The following is a 21,406-nucleotide window of genomic DNA, read 5'->3' on the forward strand; positions in this document are numbered from 1 at the left end:
TTGTTCCGGAGCACCATAAACGGCCCCTCGTTTGGCGGCTGCAGCGGTGGCCGATGCCCGCCCCTTTGTACAAACACAAACTTACAGTTCTGCAGGTCTTTGGGTACACAGGTCGGGTTCCGCCCGTGCTGTGAAGTGGGTATGGGGGCCAGGTTAACGAGCTTCTCGCGTAGTCTGTCCAGGACTGCTGCGGGATCTTCCTCTTGCCCCCATGGGGCTGGTAGGAACTCCCCGGGGATGACCAGGGGCGCGCCGTATACCAACTCGGCCGACGAGGCGTGCAGGTCATCTTTGGGTGCTGTGCGGATGCCGAGTAGGACCCAGGGAAGCTCGTCCGCCCAGTTGGCTCCTCGCAGGCGGGCCATGAGGGCCGACTTCAGGTGACGGTGGAAATGCTCCACTAGCCCGTTCGACTGTGGGTGGTAGGCAGTTGTGTGGTGCAGCTGAGTCCCCAAAAGGCTGGCCATAGCTGACCACAGGCTGGAGGTAAACTGGGCGCCTCTGTCGGAGGTAATGTGGGCCGGTACACCAAAGCGAGATATCTAGGTGGTGATCAGGGCTGGGGCGCAAGATTCGGAGGTGGTGTCAGTGAGCGGGACTGCCTCTGGCCATCTTGTGAACGGGTCCACGATAGTCAGGAGGGGCCGCGCTCCGCGTGACACTGGCAGGGGGCCCACGATATCCACATGAATGTGGTCGAAACGCCGGTGGGCGGGATGGAACTGCTGCGGTGGGGCTTTGGTGTACCGCTGCACCTTGGCTGTCTGGCAGTGCATGCACGTTTTGGCCCATTCACTGACCTGTTTGCGGAGTCCGTGCCAAACGAACCTGCTGGAAACCATCCAGACAGTTGTCTGGATGGAGGGATGCGCCAAGTTATGAATGGAGTCGAAAACACAGCGCCACCAGGCTGTTGGGACGACGGGACGGGGCTGGCCGGTGGCGACGTCACAGAGTAGGGTCCTCTCACCCAGGCCTACGGGGAGGTCCTGGAGCTGCAAACCGGAGACTGCGGTTCTGTAACTCGGAATCTCCTCATCTGCCTGCTGTGCCTCTGCCAGTGCCTCAAAGTCTACCCCTTGGGAAAGGGCATGAACGGTAGGGCGAGAGAGCGCATCCACCACGACATTGTCCTTACCCAAGACGTGCCGGACATCCGTCGTGTATTCAGAGATGTAGGACAGGTGGCGTTGCTGGCGGGACGACCAGGGGTCGGACGCTTTCGTAAACGCAAAGGTAAGCGGTTTGTGGCCTGTGAACGTGGTGAAGGGCCGACCTTCTAGGAAGTACCTGAAATGCCGGATTGCCAGGTAGAGCGCCAACAGTTCCCGGTCGAAAGCACTGTACTTGAGCTCGGGTGGCCGCAGGTGTTTGCTGAAAAACGCCAGGGGTTGCCAGCGACCCGCGATGAGTTGCTCCAGCACCCCACCGACTGCCGTGTTTGATGCGTCCACTGTGAGGGCGGTAGGGGTGTCCATTCTGGGATGTACTAGCATTGCGGCGTTCGCCAAAGCTTCCTTCGTTTGAACGAAAGCGGCGGCGGACTCCTCGTCCCAGGTAATGTCCTTGCTCGGACCCGACATCAGGGCGAACAGGGGGCGCATGTTCCGGGCAGCTGAAGGGAGGAAGCGGTGGTAGAAATTGACCATACCTACGAATTCCTGAAGGCCTTTGATCGTGGTGGGTCGGGGGAAGTGGCGGACCGCATCTACCTTAGTGGGCAGAGGGGTTTCCCCGTCTTTAGTAATCCTGTGGCCCAGGAAGTCAATGGTATCGAGTCCGAACTGGCATTTGGTGGGGTTGATTGTTAGACCTTACTCACTCAGTCGCGCGCAGAGTTGATGGAGGTGGGACAGATGCTCCTGACGACTGCTGCTGGCTATGAGGATGTTGTCCAAATAGATGAACGCGAAGTCCAGGTCCCGTCCCACCGCATCCATTAACCGCTGGAACGTCTGTGTGGCATTCTTCAGGCCGAACGGCATGCGGAGGAACTTGAAAAGGCCAAACTGGGTGATGAGAGCCATTTTGGGGACATCGTTAGGATGCATTGGGATTTGATGGTACCCTCGGACGAGGTCTACCTTGGAGAAGATCCGTGCGCCGTGCAGGTTTGCTGCAAAGTCCTGAATGTGCGGCACAGGGTAGCGGTCCGGTGTGGTAGCCTCGTTCAGCCTGCGGTAGTCACCGCACGGTCTCCAGCCTCCCGTCGCTTTGGGCACCATGTGCAGGGGGGAGGCCTATGGGCTGTCGGACCGCCATATGATCCCCAATTCCTCCATCGTCTTGAACTCCTCCTTCACCAGTCGGGGCTTGTCCGGGGGAAGCCGCTGAGCACGGGCGTGGAGGGGTGGTCCCTGGGTCGGGATGTGGTGCTATACGCCGTGTCAGGGCATGGCCCCTGTGAACTGCGGTGCCAGAACCGATGGGAAATCCGCCAGGACCCTGGTGAAGTCGTTGTCGGACAGCATGATGGAGCCGAGGTGAGGGGCTGGCAACTGGGCTGCACCCAGGGAGAACGTCTGAAAGGTCTCGGCGTGGACCAGTCTCTTCCTGGGCAGGTCGACCAGTAGGCTGTGAGCCCGCAAAAAATCCGCACCCAGAAGCGGTTGGGCTACGGCAGCCAGTGTAAAGTCCCACGTGAACTGGCTGGTGCCGAACTGTAGCTGCACCTGACGGGTGCCATAGGTCCTTACTGTGCTGCCATTCACGGCCCTCAGGGGGGGACCTGGTGCCCTGCTGTGGGTGTCGTAACTCGTCGGAGGTAAAACGCTGATCTGGACACCAGTATCGACCAAAAACCGGCGTCCCAACCTTCTATCCCACACATACAGGAGGCTATCCCGATGGCCAGCCGCCATAGCCATCAGCAGCGGCTGGCCCTGGCGTTTCCCGGGAACTTGCAGGGCGGGCGACAACGGCGGGCTTCTGCGCCCCACCGCTGGTGGTAGAAGCACCAGTGTTCATTGGGCCGGGGGTTGGCGGGCTCTGTGGCCGGGCCTGGACTGGTTTGCTGCTGGGATCGTGGCTGGGAGATCTGTGCGATGGACGCCCCGCTCACCTTTTTGGCGTTCCACAGCAAGTCCACCCGGGCTGCCACCTTCCGGGGGTCACTGAAATCCGCGGCGGACAGCAGCAGGCGTATGCATTCGGGCAGCTGCTCCAAGAATGCTTGCTCAAACATGAGGCAGGGTGTGTGTCCGTCGGCCAGAGACAACATCTCATTCATTAAAGCCGAAGGAGGTCTGTCGCCCAAGCCATCCAGGTGCAGTAAACGGGCAGCCTGCTCCCGCCGTGAGAGTCCGAAAGTCCTGAGGAGCAGGGCTTTGAATTCCATGTACTTGCCGTCTGCCGGGGGCGACTGTACGAACTCTGCGACCTGGGCCGCTGTGTCCTGGTCGAGGGAGCTCACCACGTAGTAGTAGCGGGTGTCTTCTGAGGTGATCTGGCGAACGTGGAATTGGGCTTCGGCTTGCTGGAACCATAGGTTCGGTCGCTGTGTCCAGAAACCCGGCAGTTTCAACAAAACCGCACGAACAGAGGCGGCGTCGGTCATTTCTGGTCCAAAAATCGTTTGGACCGTCAGGGTCACCAATTGTAGCAGTGTGCTACATACAGCACTAAAATTATGACACAGAGCCGGTAACTGCAGTCGAAGGAAAAACTTTATTCGAAATCCTCAGCCTCACTTTTAAGCCTCCCTCAATCTGCCCCCCGTGGCGCAGAGGCTCCAAAGCTCTGTGCTCGCAAAACCCCATAGGCTATCTCCCTTAGCCGGAAAGCTGGCTAATTGTGAGCCGGTTCTGTTCGGATGTGCCAGGAAATCGGTCGCCACAGCATTCCTTTTGAGAGGACTCAAATATAAAAACCAGGATGTAATTCTGAGACTTTATAAGGCATTGTTCAGGCTGCACAGAGCATTGTGAGCAGTTTTGGGGCCCTATCTAAGATGTGCTGGCATTGGAGAGGGTCCAGAGGAGGTTCACGAGAATGATTCCAGGAATTCCTAACTTATGAAGTGTGTTTAACGGCTCTGGCCCTGTACTCAATGGAGTTTAGATACATGAGGAGGAAACTCATTGAAACCTATCACAATCAGAAAGGCTTAGGAACAGTGGATTTGGAAAAGATGTTTCCCAAAGTAGAGGTGTCTGGAACCAGAGCGGAGAGCATCAGAATAAAGGGATATCCATTTAGAACAGAGAAGAGGAGAAATTTCTTTAGCCAGAGGGTAGTATAGCTGTGGAATTCATTGCCACAGATGACTGTGGAGGACAACTTTTTGGGTATATTTAAAATAGAGGCTGATAGGTTCTTGATTAATCAGGGTGTCAAGGGTTAAGGAGAAAAAAGCAGGAGAATGGGGGTTGAGAGGGATATTCAATCAGCCATGATGGAATGGCAGAGCAGACACAATGGGCTAAATGGCCTTATTCTGTTCCTGTCTTATGGTCTAAAATGCATTCACCCATCGTTTCTTTTAATTTTGGATTGTTCTCAGCTAATTTATAACCCTTTAACATGTCACACAGGAGTAGGTTGAAGTATTCCTCCAACCTCCTTGACCTTGAACCACCATTTTATTTCTTTCCTGTCAAAATAATATCACATTACTCTCAATTCCTACTTGTTTTACTCAGCTACTTCCATTGCTTAAAAAAGAAAAACGGCCTTCTTTAATTTTACTCTAAAAATCATCAGGTGATGCAAAGTGTTACTGTGTCACAGTCAAAAGCAGCTGCATATATCTCCCCTGTATCCTTTCAATCAGAGCTGTGGAATTCATGTAAAATGGGCCCACACATAGCTGAGAGATTAAGGCATTGAGGCCTATTTACTGACTAATTTTATCATCTACTCTTCCTCAGAGATTTTGTACATCCTATAAGATACTGTCCCTTGAACACTTCCTCACTTTTTTAATATATATTATTTCTGTTTTTTGCACCATTTTAATCTATTCCATATACATATAGTGGGATAGATTTACTTATTTATTTATTATTTTTTTTCTTCTGTATTATGTATTGCATTGAACTGCTGCTGTTAAGTTAACAAATTTTACAACACATGCCAGTGATAAATAACCCGATTCTGAGATGAAACTGTGGCTTTTAAAGGTGAAGATAGATTCTTCTCTCACAATTTTTTTTCCTTCCTTGTTCCAAAATTTCCAAACTTGTCAGTATTCTTAAAATACCTAAGGAGCTTTGGCACTATTGGAATGCAGGCAGATGTTATTTGCAAATACACTTACGAGGCAGGGAATCACTGAGTAACGTGCTTATTTTAATTCTAACAAGGGATGCATATAACTTCTGCACATAACCACATGCAAGGTACCACAGATTCTAAAGAAAAACAAAACTATGAAAATCATGCAAGCTTTTGTGTTTTCTTTTGTTTCTATATCTGTCACTTTCAATGACTAAACAAGGCACAAATGATAAAAAAAAAGATTGTAGTAATTAATACTTCTATGAACTCAGAACAAGGAACTTCCGGCCGCAGTTTTAATGTAGGAAGCTCCTACATTGAGCGAGCTCCATGGAACAGGTAATAGAGCCATCATCTTACACCATCAGTAACTGGGATTCAGTGCTGACCTCAAGTATTGTCTTTGTGAAATCTGCATATTCTCAAAAAATGTTCTCATTAAATTTTAAAGTGAACCTGTAAAATTTAGTGGGAGCTTGGAACTGAGCCCTGGTGAATTTAAAGGGAAAAGCAAATGGAACTCCAAGGAGTTTTGTTTGTAGGTTTCACAGTCTGAAACATACCAGCAATCCACACCCTGACAAAATGCAGGAGCCTGTGGATAGAATGAATTTAGTTTTCTAATGAGTAAACCAGAGGCCATCATGTTCTATTCTCACAGCTGCCATCAGGAAAGAGGTACCGGAGCCTTGGTTAGGTCTTACACCACAAGGTTCAGCAGCAGTTATTACCCCACAACCATCAGGTTCCTGAACTAGAGGGGACAACTTCATTCACCACAGCAATGAACTGATTCCACAACCTATGGACTCACTTTCAAGGACTCTACAACTCAAGCTTTCAATGCTATTTATTTATTTAGTTTTTCTTTTTGTATTTACTCAGCTTTTTATCTTTGAACATTGGTTGCTTGTATGCGACTTTTATTGATTCTGTAGTGTTTCTTTGTAATTACTGTGAATGCCTGCAAGAAAATGAATCTCTGGGTAGTATATGGTGACATATATGTATTTTGTTAATAAATTTGCTTTGAATTTCAAGCTTTCACTGGGATTTCTAAACATTCGTATACCAAATTATCAGAGTTTTCCTATAATTTGTTCTTTATCTTAACAGATAAATATATTATTCTGGACACTGAACCATCCAGTTTCTTTCTCTTTGAGGAAACTCTGTGCCACTTTCAATGCCCGGAAGAGAATAAATTGGGCTTGACTGTAAGGGATTTTCACATGTAGTGGTAATGCAGGCAATGCAGCAGTTTCACAGCTCCTAGGTTTAATTCTGACCTCAGATACTATCTGTGCAGAGTTTGCACCCTCTTCCTGGGTCCACGTAGGCTGCCCCAGATGCTTTGGTTTTCTCCAGCATCTCAAATGTTGGATATAATCTGCAAAGGTGTTGCTGATGCTTTGCAGACAGCAAACAAAATGACTAAAATGACTAAGTATATCTACTAGATATACTTTATCACGACTATGATCAATGCAGTCTATAGCTTGGGAGGTCTACTTCAAAGCCATCTGTACAATGTGGCATTTTTGTGGTATTCTGAAATATTCAGAGACCTGGATTCTCAAGAATGCAGGTACGGCCGCTGCAGCCATGGCTGGAGTGGACTTGGAACCTGACTGAATCCTTGGGCTGGACTGCAGAGGCAGAGCTCAGATCCGAGAGCGAATAATGAAACAGTGTTTGGCTGATTCAAGTGGTAAGCCAAAATAAAAAGATCAAAGTGTCAAGGCCAAGGCTAGTGGATGAACCAATGTTCAGCTTACTACCCCAGGAAGCTTTACTCACTTTAGCACTGAAATGACCCTGCAGCCATCGGCACTCACCTCAGTGCTGAACCTGTCTCTACAGTCTTAGTGCTGAACCTCATTCTGCAGCTCCAGCCTGTAGCCATTGCTGTTAGCCTCAGTGCTGAACCTTGCTTTGCAGCTATGGCCTACAGCCATCAAGCTTCTGGACTGCTGCAGCGCTGAACTGCTATGTGGCTGTGGGCTTAGTTAAGGAACTCTGTAGTTCATGTTCTATGGATTGTTTGTTTTTTTTTCATTGTTTGCATGATTTGTTCTTTCTTTCTTTGTACATTGGACGTACAACTGTCTTTGTGGTGTAGGGTTTTTCATGAGTTTTATTATGTTTCTCTGTTTTGTGGCAAGAGGGTGAATTTCAAGGTTGTATATGATAGACAAAGTTTAATAATAAAAGTACTTTGAACTTTGACAATCTACTACCTCATGAGTTAATTGGCTACTGCAAGTTACTGTTAGCATAGTGGTAGAAGGGGCTGGCCATTGTTAATGAGCTATCAGATAATAAGAGGTGGAATAAGATTGCTCTTTGAGCTGACATGGACTCAACTGATTTTTTATTGCCATGAGGAAAAAAATCTGGGAAAAACATGAGGAAATCTGAAAGACACAGTCTGATAATGCAACACTTCATTATATTGTACACAGGTATCAGTGGTGCTGACAACTTTTCTTTTCTGCTGCAAGGCTTTGATGATAGAGTGTTTAACGTTGTACATCTAAAATCTAAGCTAAGTTAGAATTTCTAAGAATTCTCATGGCATCAGTGGACTACAATGAAAGCAGTTCCTCTTTCAGCCTAGAATACAACTAGACCAAATAGTTAGCTTATTCGATCAAGGTTGGGTTGAGGAGTGACACGTACTATTGGATTTATCATTGAATCGAAGAACTAAAGAAACATTTCAAAAATGCTTGAAATGTAATGGGACAGCAGAACAGAAATACAAATGATAAGTTTTAGCTGCTGTAAAGTGATTGCTTACATCGCCAAATATAACAAGAATACAAGGGAAATAATGGAAATGAAATAAAAGGAAGCTATCTTTTCAGTGTGCTGTTTTACTCCATAGCAACCAAGCTAATTCTGCACCTTTGATCTTTCACCAAAGACTTTAGATCTTCAGTGCTTTGAGGATTAAAGTAACTGAAAGTTCTTACCAAGATTTCCATCCTGTCAAATTTTCAGTGACCTACTTGCATCAGGTATGAACAGTGGTAATCATCACTTTTCTGTTACACAGACTTAAGCTTTACTTCCATTATAACACAGCCTCCTCACTAATCAACACAGTGAACATCAAGGCTGCCAGCTTGCCCCCCCTCCCTCGCTCTACTCTCTGTACAGTGTGGCTAAGCACCACTTAAGAGCAAACTTGCCAATGATATTGCTGCTGTTGGACAAATCATAGATGGCAGTGAGTCAGCTTAAAGGCATGAGCTGGGACATCTGGTTGAGTGGTATCACAACAGTAAACGTTTGCACATCATCAGCAAAACCAAAGAGCTGATCGCTGACTTTAGGAAGGGGAAGGGGGTGAACATTCACCAGTCTGCATTGAGGAATTACCAATGGACACTCAGCACTTTTAAATACTCGGATGTTAACATATTAGTGACCTGCCTTGGGCCCAGCTTGTAGATGTTTTCATCAGGAAAGTGTACCAGCATCTTTTTGTACTACTTATTTACTTTATTTTTTTGTATATGTTGTAATTGTAATTTATGTTTTATATTGTTATGTACTGCTGCCACAACAACAGATTTCGTGACATGTGCAAATGATATTAAATCTGATTCAGATTCTGACTTTTTTAACAAGGCAAAGTTGTCCAGCTTGTCACTAAACCTTCTTAGAACCTTGGCAGATTTACTGTTGGAAGTATCCTCACTGGGTGCATCATGATCTGGTACGACACTTAGAATGCACGGTAAGAAGCTGCAAAGAGTACTCTGTACAATTCAGCACGGGCACATCACTCCCCACCATTGGTAGTTTCATCATGAGCTGTTGCCTCAAGAAGACAACATCTGTCCTCAAGGAATCCCATCAATCAGGCCATGCCATCATTCCAAAGCAGGAGATTCAAAAGCATGAATTCTCACACCACCAGGTTCAAAGACAGCTTCTTCCCTTTAACTGTTTGATTCTTGAATAAACTGGCAAAACCCTAATCACTATAGTTTAGCAACATCATGACCACTTTGGTCATTTTGCACCAAAATGGACTTTATTCTAATTGCTTTCTTATAAAAATAGTGTATAACTTATGCAGAGATTGAACTTTTTTGTGAATGTAGCATATGCTTCTTATATGATGCCATGTTCCTGTAATGCTGATGCAGGTAAGTTTTCCATTGTACTTGTGCATATGACAGTAAACTCAATGTTGACTTTGACATTAATCTTTTTCTTCGGACATTCATCGATTTTGATGTTGACTGAGTCCTGGGCAAGGTTATATGGAAGACCAGCAGTTGCCCATGCTGCAGTTCTCCCCTCTCCATGCCACTGATGTTGTCCAAGGGAAGGGCACTAGGCCAATACAGGTTGGCACCGGTGTCATCGCAGAGAAATGTGTGGTTAAGTGCCTTGCTCAAGGAAACAACACGTTGCCTCAGTTGAGGCTCGAACTAGTGACCTTCAGATCACTAGATCAACGCCTTAGCCACTTGGCCATGCACTAACATGTGACATCAATAAATAATGGAAGAAATAATGAATCAGGATTATATATATATATTATATCAGGATTATATATATATATTATATCAGGATTGTATGACTACATGTTCATAGAAAACATGTTTCTATAGGTTCTGTTCCGTTACAGATCTTGTATTTCACCAGATGAGTTCTTTAAGGGCAGTAATTCCACACAAAAGAGCCTGATTATTGCTTTTTCCTCAAAAGAACCTGGGGACACCAGATTCATTTCCCACTAAATAATGGCAAATATTTCCTTCACAGCTGGAATGGAGAACTCCAGAACTGCATAGATTGTCAGAGTTGGGGCAAATTATTTCCAATTATCTTAATTAGTTATTTTTGAGGTATAGGATATTGTTAATGTTCTCAATAAACTTGAGATTTGATGGAAAAATGGACTTCAAGCTCTGCATATTGGCAAGCAGACAGATAAAGTAACAAACATGATGTTACTCTGCTGAAAAAGCAATAGATTGCTAGGATATGCTGTTTTGTCAATACAGCAACTTCTCTGTAAATGCTGAGATGCATTGTGAATTAAGAAGGAGAAAGCCACAACCCTCCATCTGATGATGAATATTGAATACAGTACATGAAGGAACACCTTACATTCTGACATCAATAATAATTACTGACATCAGCAAAGGTAATATTGTTGTGATGTTGGTGGACTTTGAATTTAGGAACATACAGAAAAGTACCTCATTTCAGAATAAACTATTACTTCTCTTTTAGGTTTGGAATCACGTTCAAAGCTAGACAATTTAGGATTCAAATTATTCAAAGCCTATTAGCCTAAAACAATTGACTACAGCTCAGTGCGTAACACTATCATTCCTATATTTCTGATTAAAAGGCTCCAGAACCTGGACTTCTGTATCTTCTTCAGCAAATGGATCCTCAACTTCCTAACTGGAAAGCCACAATCAATGCGGAATGGAAATAACATCTCTACCTCACCAGCAATCAACACTGGTGCACCTCAAGAATGTGTGCTTAGCATACTGTTCTACTCTCTCTACACCCATGTACAGAGAGCACAACTCAAATGTCATCTTTAAATTTGCTGACAATACAACAGAATTGCAGAATTTCGGATGGTGATGAGACGGTGTACAGAAGCGAGAAATATCGGCTGGTTGAGTGGTGGCACAGCCTCAATCTTGTACTCAGCATCAGTAAGACTGAAGAACTGATTGTGGACTTCATAAGGGGTAAGTTGAGGGAACCCACACCAGTCCTCATAGAGGGATTAGAAGTGGAAAGAGTGTGCAATAAACTTCAGAGCGTTGTAAACATAGTCAGCTCCATCATGGACACTAGACTCCAGAGTATCCAAGATATCTTCAAGGAACCATGCCTCATAAAGGCAGCATCCGTCATTAAGGACCCCTCACCCAGGTCATGACTTGTTCTGATTGTTATTATCAGGAAGGAGGTACAGAAGCTTGAAAGCACATACTCAATGATTCACAAATAGCTTCTTCTCCTCTACCATACAATTTCTAGATGAACATTTAACCCAGGAACATCACCCTGCCTTGTGTAGCTAGATTCTGGACTTCCTGTCAAATCGCCGGCAAGTGGTAAGAGTGGACTCCCACACCTCTGGCCTTCTGACCCTCAGCACAGGAGCCCTCCAGGGCTGTATCCTAAGCCCCCTCCTTTACTAAGTATACCCATGACTGTGTCGCCACCCACAGCTCCAACCTACTGATTAAATTTGCAAAAGATACTACATTGAATGGCCTTATCTCAAAAAATAATATGGCAGTTTACAGAGAAGAAGTCATCGCTCTGACAGAGTGGTGTCAAGAAAACAACCTTTCTCTCAATATCATTAAACAAAGAAGCTGATTGTGGACTAGATTGAGGACCAGAGACCGGCTCACCTCTATTGACATCAATGTACCTCGGATTGAGATGGTGAACAGCTTCAAGTTCCTCAGTCACACATCACTGAGTATCCCATGCGGTCTGTACATACCGGCTGTGTGCTGAAAAAAGCACAACAGCGCCTCTTTCACCTTAGATCGTTGAAGAAGTTTTGTATGAGTTCCCAAATACTTAGGACTTTCTACAGGGGCACAGTTGAGAACATCCTGACTGGCTGTATCACTGTCTAGTATGGGAACTGTACTGCCTTCAAGCACAGAGCTCTGCAGAGAGTGATGCCGACAGCCCAGCGCATCTATGAATGTGGACTTCTCACCATCCAGGACGTTTACAGTGACAGGTGCATAAAAAGGGCCCGAAGGATCACTGGGGATCACCCCTATCATGGACTGTTCCAGCTGCTACCATCTGGGAATGGTACCACAGCATAAAAGCCAGGAGCAACAGACTCCTGGAGAGCTTCTTCCACCAGGCCGTCAGACTGATTAATTCAAGCTGACACAATTGTATTGCTAAGATATATTGACTTCTGTTATATATCTTACTGTACATACCATTTATTACATATTACTATAATTTCTACATTGCATATTCAGATGGGGACATAACATAAAGAAATTTACTCCTCACGTATGTGAAGGATGTAAGAAATGTTAACTCTTAATTTCCTTTGTATTTCTATTTTGCACTATTTAATTTGAATATTTTATATATTTATATATACTTACTGTAATTAATGTTTTTCCTATTATGTATTACACTGTATTGCTACTGCAAAGACAACAAATTTCACAAAATATGCTGGAGCTATTAAACCTGATTCTGAACTTTATTGATACTTTTTGCATTTCACAATTAAAATAGATATTAAATTAAATCAAGTCCAAAATAAGCAAAGAAAATGTGAGCAATTACATCAAAAGGAATGCAATTATAGAGAAAAAAATCCATTATCCCTTGTTAATGTAGGGATGCTTTAGCTGATTTGCTACTTTGGGCCTCAGACTGACCCTCATGACATGTATTGATCTGGTAAGCAATTAAATTTAACTTTCCTAATATTATTCAAGCTGTTCCATTGCTCATTTGTGGGATAATTAAACTAATTTCTCTGTTTTGTAAGGTAAGACATCACCTCCCAAGAAGCTAAAACTCATCCAGCAATTTGTAAGCCTAACATTGATTAACAAACTCCACACGTCTTAAATGCAAAACACTTTGCAGATGCTGAAAATCTTGAGCAACACACACTAAGTGCTAGAGGAACTCAGCAAGTCAAGCAGTATCTATGAAGGGTATAGGCAGTTGAAGTTTCAGGGCAAGACCTTTCATCTGGACTGGAACAGAAAGGCCATAAACCAGAATAAGAAGATGAGGGAGGGGAAGGAGTAAAAGCTGGCAGCTGATACATGAAACTAGGTAAGAAGGAAGGAGGGTAGGTGGAAGAGACGGGAGGTGGTAAGAAGCAGTGGGTAACTGGTGATCGGGATGAAAGGCTGAAGAAGGAATCTCATAGGAAAGAAGACCATGGAAGAAATGGAAGGAGGAGGGGCACCAGAGGGAGGTGAAGCACAGGTGAGAAGAGAAGAACTGAGAGGAAAATCAAAATAGGAAATGGGGAAAGAGATAAGGGTGAGGGGGAGAAATTCCCAGAAGTTAGAGAAATCAATGTTCATGCCATCAAGTTGGAGGCTACCTAGTCCCCCTGTAGTACATAGACTTTAATTAATGTAATTCTCCTAGATAGGTGGCCATTTAGAAGCCCCAACAGCAATACTTCTCCTGTACCCTGTGTCATCTGGAAAAGCATCTGTCCAGCCTTGTTGTCTGTTATTTATTTTAAAATCAGATAATAAGGCAGGTATAAACATAATTTATAATGGAAAATTTTGCATACTCTTTAGAATATTGAAGTTCATATGATAATGTAAACTAAATTAAGTATTATAACAACTTTGAATTTCATCATATATTTGCTTTTGAAATAGCAATTTTGTTTCAAAGACAATCAAGGCAACTTATCTTGTAACACGTCAAATTCTGTTGGAGAAACAACATAGTACAGTTAATGACAAATTGATCGGGATTTTGTGATCAGCAGTGAAGCAAAATCTTTTTAGTCAGAGATAAGAATACTCTTTTACTGGGCCAAAGATGATACTTGATGTGATCAAATAGGACCAAAGCACAAATACTTTCCCTTTGAAAGCCTTGTTCAATAACACTGAGGAAAATTGAAGATGTGTTGCCAATACTTTGCAACTGATTACAGTCTACAACATACATAGAATGAAGAATATAGTACAGCACAGTAACGGCACTTCAGCCCACAATGTTGTGCCAACCTATGGAAACCTAACTCATAATCAACTCTTACCCTTTTCTTCATCACACCTGATAACCATTCATTTTTCATACATCCATGTATATATCAAAGATATTTTAAATGTCCGAATTGTATCAGGCTCTTTCACCAGCTCTGGCAACTACAATTCTCTGCTTATATTAAAAAAAAAATCTCTGACATCTCCACTAAAGTTTCGTCCACTCACTTTAAAATTACGTCCTCTGGCATAGTCACACTGGGAAAAATGCACTTGCTGTTCACTTTTTTCAAAGTTCAGAGTTCAAAGTAAATTTATTATCAAAGTACACATATATCACCTTATACAACACTGAGATTCATTTTTTTCTGGATGTTCTCAATAAATCCATAATAGAATAATAACCATAACAGAATCAAAGAAAGACCACACCATCTTGGGTGTTCCACCACTGTGCAAAAGATGAAAAACTGTGCAAATACAAAATAAATAAATAAATACATAAATGAGCAATAAATATCAAGATCATAAGATGAAGGTTACTCAAAACTGAGTCCATCAGTGCTGGGAACACTTTAATGATGGGGCAAGTGAAGTTGAGTGATGTTGGTTCAAGAGCCTGATGATCGAGGGGTAGTTTCTGTTCCTGAACCTGGTGGTGTGAACCCTGAGAGTCCTGTACCTTCTTCCTGATGGCACCAGTGAGAAGAGAGCATGTCCTTTGTTGAGGGAGTCCCTGATAATGGGAGCTACTTTCCTGTGACAATGTTTCATGTAGATGTGCTCAATGGTGGGGAGGGCTTTACCCATGATGCACTGGGCTGTATCCATTTCTTTTTGTAGGAGTCTCCATTCAAGGGTATTGATGCTTCCATACCAGGCTGTGATGCAGCCAGTCAATATACCCTCCACCACACATCCACAGAAGTCTGTCAAAATTTTAGATGTTATGCCAAATCTCTGAAAACACCTAAGGAAGTAGAGGTGCTGCCATGCTTTCTTCATGATTGTACTTACGTACTGGGCCCAGGACAGATCCTCTGAAATAATAACACTAAGGAATTTAAAGCTGCTGACTCTCTCCACCTCTGACCCTCCAATGAAGATTGGCATATGGACCTCGTGCTTCCTTCTCCTAATCAGCTACTGGATTTTCTTGACATTATGGTTATGGCACCACTCAGCCAGATTTTCATACCCTGTGTGCTGATTCATCACCACCTTTGATTCGACAAATGACAGTGGTGTTGTCTCCAAACTTGAATAAGGCCCACATAATCTTATACTTCTCTATCAAGTCATCTCTCACTCTTCGATTCAAAGCCCTTCATGCTTTTATGGATTGAAGTCCGACTGTCACTTCTCTACTCAACACTCTCTATATCACCTTGTAATCTATGACAACTTTCTACACTATCTACAACACCTCCAACCTTTACGTTATCTGCAAACTTAGTAACCCGCCTCTCAATTTCTTTATCCAAGTTATTTATAAAAATCACAAGGACAGATCATTGTGGAACACGACTAGTCATTGACTACCAACTACTACTCTCTAACTTTTGTAGGCAAGCCAGTTCCAAATCCATGCAGCCAAGTTCCTGTAGATCCCATGCCTCATTTTCTATTAAATGTCTGGAAATAAAGTCTTGAGTTAATGAAAGCTTTGTTGAAATGTGATTACATTAACCATACATATCAAGCTTCGTTTAAAACCACACATCGAAGTTATCTTGTTCAATTTAAAGAAATCTCTAAACGAAAGTATAAACAAAAACATTTTTTTTTGTAACAGCTGATATATTATAAAAGAGCTATTAACTCTTACCGGTGGAGTATTGAAAATGTGAAGCGATGAACCTTTCAGTCCCAGAAACTTGTACTTGTAAAGCTGATTGGAATCAGATCCCAGTATCCTCTCACTCACCCACCCCATGTGAATTATCTGCAGAGGAAAACCTTAGAAAATTGAAAAATCAATCCTCAAAATCAAAACGCAGCTTTTTTATGATTCCTGCACACAAAGCTATTATTTTTACAATGAAACTTCAAGGACACTGTTCCAAGCATTATGCTTAAATCAACCAGGAAAGGTTGCAGTGGATTTTCTTCTCTTAAAGCTGTTCAGAATGGAATGATGGGGATTTAATTCCAATTTGGAATGACAGCCTCTCTTGCCTCAAAGAAGCAATCAGGATAGTGCAGACAAGTTAAGTCCAAAATATTCACCAGGTTTGGCTGCTTAAAATATAGGATCATTCAGACTGGAGAGATCCAAAGTCACCTTGTAAACTTTCTGCTTTCTCCCCACAAAGAAACCACCAGCAGTAACTTCAGGATATCAGAACAGTTTTGATAAAAAAATCTATGGATATAACAAAGTATGAACTGAGATTGCCTTTGCATCTTTTTCTGAATTAAGGTGTGAATGCAGAAGCTAAAACATAGACATTGATTGTCAGAATGAGAATGGGAAGTCGAATCAAAATGCGTAGCCACTGGAGGATCCTGCCTTTTGCAGCGGACAAAGTGAGGGTGCTCGACAGAGCAGTCCTGGAATCTGCATGCAGCCTCCTCAGACATTTCCATTCTCATATGTATGTCCATGGCTCTTTTGCTGTCATGATGAGAACAAACTTAGTCTGCAGGAGCAACAACTTATATTCTCTCTGGGTAGCCTCCTACCTGATGGCATGAATAATAATTTTTCTAACTTCCGGTAATTTGTCCTTCCCCACTCTCATTTTTTCCATTCCCTATTCTGGTTACAATCTCACCCTCTTCTCCTCTGCTGGCCATCACATCCTCCTGCTTCCCCTCCTCTATCCCTTTCTTCCACAGTCCACTGTCCCTTTCTATTAAATCACTTCTTATTCAGCCTTTATCTCTTCCATCTATCCGCTCCCAAATTCTTACTGTATTCACCTTCCCCACCCAACCACATGTCACTTACCTATCACATGCCATCTTGTACTCCTCCACTCTCCCCACCTTCATATCGGGTTTCTGCCCCCAACCTTTCCAGTCCTGATGAAGGGGCACAGCCCGAAACATCGATCATTTAGTTCCCCTTCATGGATGCTGCCTGATTCACTGAGTTCCTCCAGAATTTTGAGTGCATTGCTCAAAATTACACTATCGGCTGAATCTCTTATGCTTAAAATAAGCTGAAATAACTGTTTTACTCAAAGTGTTGATCACCCATTTTAAATAAAATATTGATATTTTCATTGTTTCATAAAAGTAGTAGTGATTTTACTTGAATAAAGAGTGTCTAATCAGGTTGTTCCTTTTGGTACACTTATCATAATCATAAGATCATAAGATACAGGTGCAGAATTAGACCATTTGCCCCATCAAGTCTGCTCTGCCGTTTCATCATGACTGATCCATTTTTCCTCTCATTGCCTTCTCCTCCAGTCTCTTGCTTTCACCCTGTATCCCTGCATGCCCTGACAAATCAAGAATCTATCAACCTCTGCCTTAAATATACTCTATTTTAAGACTTGGCCTTCACAGCTGCTTGTGGCAATGAATTTCACAGATTCTCCACTCTCTAGCTAAAGAAATTCCTCCCTCAACTCCATTAAAAAAGGATGCCCCTCTATTCCGAGGCTGTGTCATCTGGTCTTAGACTTTTCCACCATAGGAAATATCCTCTCCACATCCACCCTGTCAAAGCCTTTCGCCATTCAATAAGTTTCAATGAGGTCATTCCTCGTTCTTCCGAGTTATATTGAATAGAGGCACAGAGCCAACCATGTGTCACTTCATAAGACAAGCCGTTTAATCCTGGAATCATTTTTGTGAACCTCCTTTGAACCCTCTCCAGTTTCAGCACATCTTTTCCAAGATAAGGAGCCCAAAACTGCTCGCAATACTCCAAGAGAGGTCTTACAGTGCTTTATAAAGTCTCAACATTACATCTTTGCTTTTATATTCTAGTTCTCTTGCAAGAATGCTAACATTGCATTTCCTTCCTCACCACAGACTCAACCTGCAAATTAACCTTCAAAGAATCCTGCACAACAATTCCCAAGCCCCTTGGCATATCAGATTTTTGTGTTTTCTCTCATTTAAAAAGTAGTCATCCCTTCCATTTCTTCTCACAAAGTGCATGACCATACACTTCCTCACACTATATTCTATCAGCCACTTCTCTGCCCATTCTTCTAATCTATTTAAGTCCTTCTCTGGCCTCTCTTCCTTTCACAGATGTGTCATCTTGTCTTTGGAATAGTTCTTCATCTTTGGGATGTACATATCCTGTGCCTTCTGAATTGCTTCCAGAAATTCCAGCCATTGCAGCTCTGCAGTTATCCCTACCAGTGTTATTTTCCAATCAATTTTGGACATCTCCAGAATTGACACTTGCCTCTATAATTCACTTTACTCCCCTGAAATACCGATACATCTGACTTTAGTTTCTCCTTAAATTTCAGGGTGAATTGGATCATATTGTCGTTGAACCTACTAGGGGAACAGCTATCCTGGATTGGGTGTTATGTAATGAACCGGAGGTCATTAGGGAGCTTAAAGTATAAGATCACAATATGATTGAGTTCAACCTGATACTTATTGGGGAGAAAGTAAAGTCTGATGTAGCAGTATTTTAGTGGAGTAAAGGAAATTACAGTGGTTTGAGAGAGGAGTTGGACAAAGTAAATTGGTAGAAATGCTGGCAGGGATGACAGCAGAACAGCAATGGCATGAGTTTCTGGGAAAAATTAGGAAGATGCAGGACAGATGTATTCCAAAAACAAAGAAATTCTCAAATGACAAAATACTGACAATGGAAGTCAAAGCTGCTGTAAAAGCAAAAGAAAGGGCATCCAACAGAACAAAAATTAGTGGGAAGATAGAGGATAGGGAAGTTTTTAAAAACCTACAGAAAGCTACTAAAAATTCATTAGAAAGGAAAAGATGAAATATGAAAGCAAACAAGCAAACAACATCAAGGTGGATAGTAAAAGATTTTTCAATTATGTAAAAAATAAAAGAGAGATGAGAGAGGATATAGGACCACTAGAAAATGAGGCTAGAGAAATAATAACGGGGATCAAGGAGATGGCAGATGAACTAAATGAGCATTTTGCATCAGTCTTCACTGTGGAAGACAACAGCAGTGTGCCAGGTGTTAAAGGGAGTGAGGGAAGAGAAGTGAGTGCAGTTACTTTTACAAGGGAGAAGATGCTTAAAAAGATGAAAGATCTAAAGGTACATAAGTCACCCAGACTAAATGGAATGCACCTGAGGGTTCTGAAAGGGGTAGCAATATAGATTATGGAGGCATTAGTAATGATCTTTCAAAAATCATTTGACTCTGGCATAGTACCAGAGGACTGGAAAATTGCAAATGTCACTTCACTTTTTTAGAAAGGAGGAAGGAAGCAGAAAGGAAATTATAGGCCAGTTGGCCTGATCTCAGTGGTTGGGAAGATGTAAGAATCAATTGTTAAGAATGAGGTGATGGAGTACTTGGTGACACAGGACAAGATAAGATAAAGTCAGCATTGTTTCCTGAAAGGAAAGTCTTGCCTGACAAACCTGTAGGAGATAGCGAATGGGAATAAGAGGATCCTTTTCTGGTTGACTGCCAGTGACTTGTGGTGTTCCACAGGGATCGGTGTTGAGGCTGCTTCTTTTTATGCTGTATGTTAATGATTTAGATGATGGAATAGACAGTTTTGCTGAAAAGTTTACAGATGATACAAAGATTGGTGGAGGGGTAGGTAGTGTTGACGAAACAGGTAGGCTGCAGAAGGCCTTAGACAGATGAGGAAAATGGGCAAATAAGGGGCAAATGATATATAATGTTGGAAAATGTATGGTCATGCACTTTGGAAAAGTGCATGCTATTTTGTAAACAGGAGAAAATTCAAAAATCTGAGATACAAAGGGACTTGAGAGTGTTTGTACAGAACACCCTAAACATTAATTTGCAGATAGAGTTGGTGGTGAGGAAGGCAAATGCAATGTTAGCATTCATTTCAAGAAGTCTAGAATACAGGAGCGAGGATGTGATGCTGAGGCTTTATAAGGCACTTGTGAGGGCTCACCTTGAGTATTATGAACATTTTTGGGCTCCTCATTTAAGAAAAGATGTGCTGGAATTGAAGAGGGTCCAGAGGAAGTTAACAAGGATGATTATCATATGAAGAAAGTTTGATGGCTCTGGGTCTGTACTCACTGGAATTTAGAAGGATTAGGAGGGATCTCATTGAAAATTAACCAATGTTGAAAGGCTTAGACAGTGTAGATGTGGAAAGGATGTTTCTCATGGTGGGGGAGCCTAAGACAAGAAGATGCAGCCTCGGGATAGGGGGATACCCATTTAAAACAGAGATTTGGAGAAATTTCTTTCACCAGAGAGTGGGAAATTTGTGGAATTTGATACCACAGGCAGCTGTGGAACCCAGATGATTGGGTGTATTTAAGGCAAAGCTTGATAGGCTCTCAATTGGACATACATCCAAGGTCACAGGGAAAAGGCCAGGGTGTGGGGCTGAGGAGGGGATAAAAAGATCAGGTATGACTGAATGGTGGTGCGGACTCGATGGGCCAAATGCCCAAATTCTGCTCCTATGTCTTTTGGTCTTATTATGATCATTAGCCCCTAAGTGTTCTTTTACCTTGAGTTCATTAATCAATTCTAGTTCATTATACAACACCCAATCCGAATAGCTGATCCCCCCTACTGGTCTCAAACACGAGCTGCTCTGAAAAGCCATCTTGTCGGCATTCCAGAAATTCCCCACTTGGAATTCAGCACCAAGCTGATTTCCCTAATCTTCCTGCATATTGAAATATCCCATGACTGTTGTAGCATTGCCCTTTTGGGATGTATTTTCCACCTCCCATTGTAGGTTGTAGACCATATCCTTATTATCATTTGTGGGGGGTGGGTGCATATAACTCCCATTAGGCTCTTTTTACCCTTGCAGTTCCTTAGCCCTATCCATAATGTTTCCACAACTTCTGACTCTATGTCACGTCTTTCTAATGATTTGATTTCATTTTCTACCAGCAGAGGATGACACCCATTCTACCTTCCTCTCTGTCCTTTTGATACAATGTGTATCCTTGGACATTAAGCTCCCAGCTATAAGCTTCTTTCAGTCATGATTCTACATTTGCTACAACATCCTTTAAGCCAATTTGTAACTATGCTACAAATTCACCGACCTTATTCTGTATACTGCACACATTCAAATATAACACCTTCAGTCCTGTATTTGCCTTTCATAATTTTGTCCACTCTTGTCATTGAGACTCATCCTGTTGACTGCAATTTTGCCCTCTCATCGGCCTCCTCTTGCTAGGAGCCTCAATACACATTGCCTCTGTAAACCAACTACCTCATCTTTAGCCCGACCGCCCTGGTTCCCATCCCTCTGCCAAATTAGTTTAAACTTACCCAAATAGCTCTAGCATATTGGACC

At 43.0% G+C, this 21,406-nt stretch overlaps 1 protein-coding gene across 1 annotated transcript in view; it reads right to left on the reverse strand.

The window, feature by feature from the left end:
* Positions 1 to 21,406, reverse strand: part of sntg2 (syntrophin, gamma 2) — a 260,468-nt gene that overhangs the window by 40,813 nt on the left and 198,249 nt on the right. The window contains exon 12 of the mRNA XM_059983452.1: positions 15,793 to 15,909. Within this exon, the coding sequence (XP_059839435.1) occupies positions 15,793 to 15,909 (117 nt within the window). The remainder of the gene's footprint in view (positions 1 to 15,792; positions 15,910 to 21,406) is intronic.

The sequence above is a fragment of the Hypanus sabinus genome, chromosome 10, assembly GCF_030144855.1.
Source record: "Hypanus sabinus isolate sHypSab1 chromosome 10, sHypSab1.hap1, whole genome shotgun sequence".
Taxonomy (NCBI): Eukaryota; Metazoa; Chordata; class Chondrichthyes; order Myliobatiformes; family Dasyatidae; genus Hypanus; species Hypanus sabinus.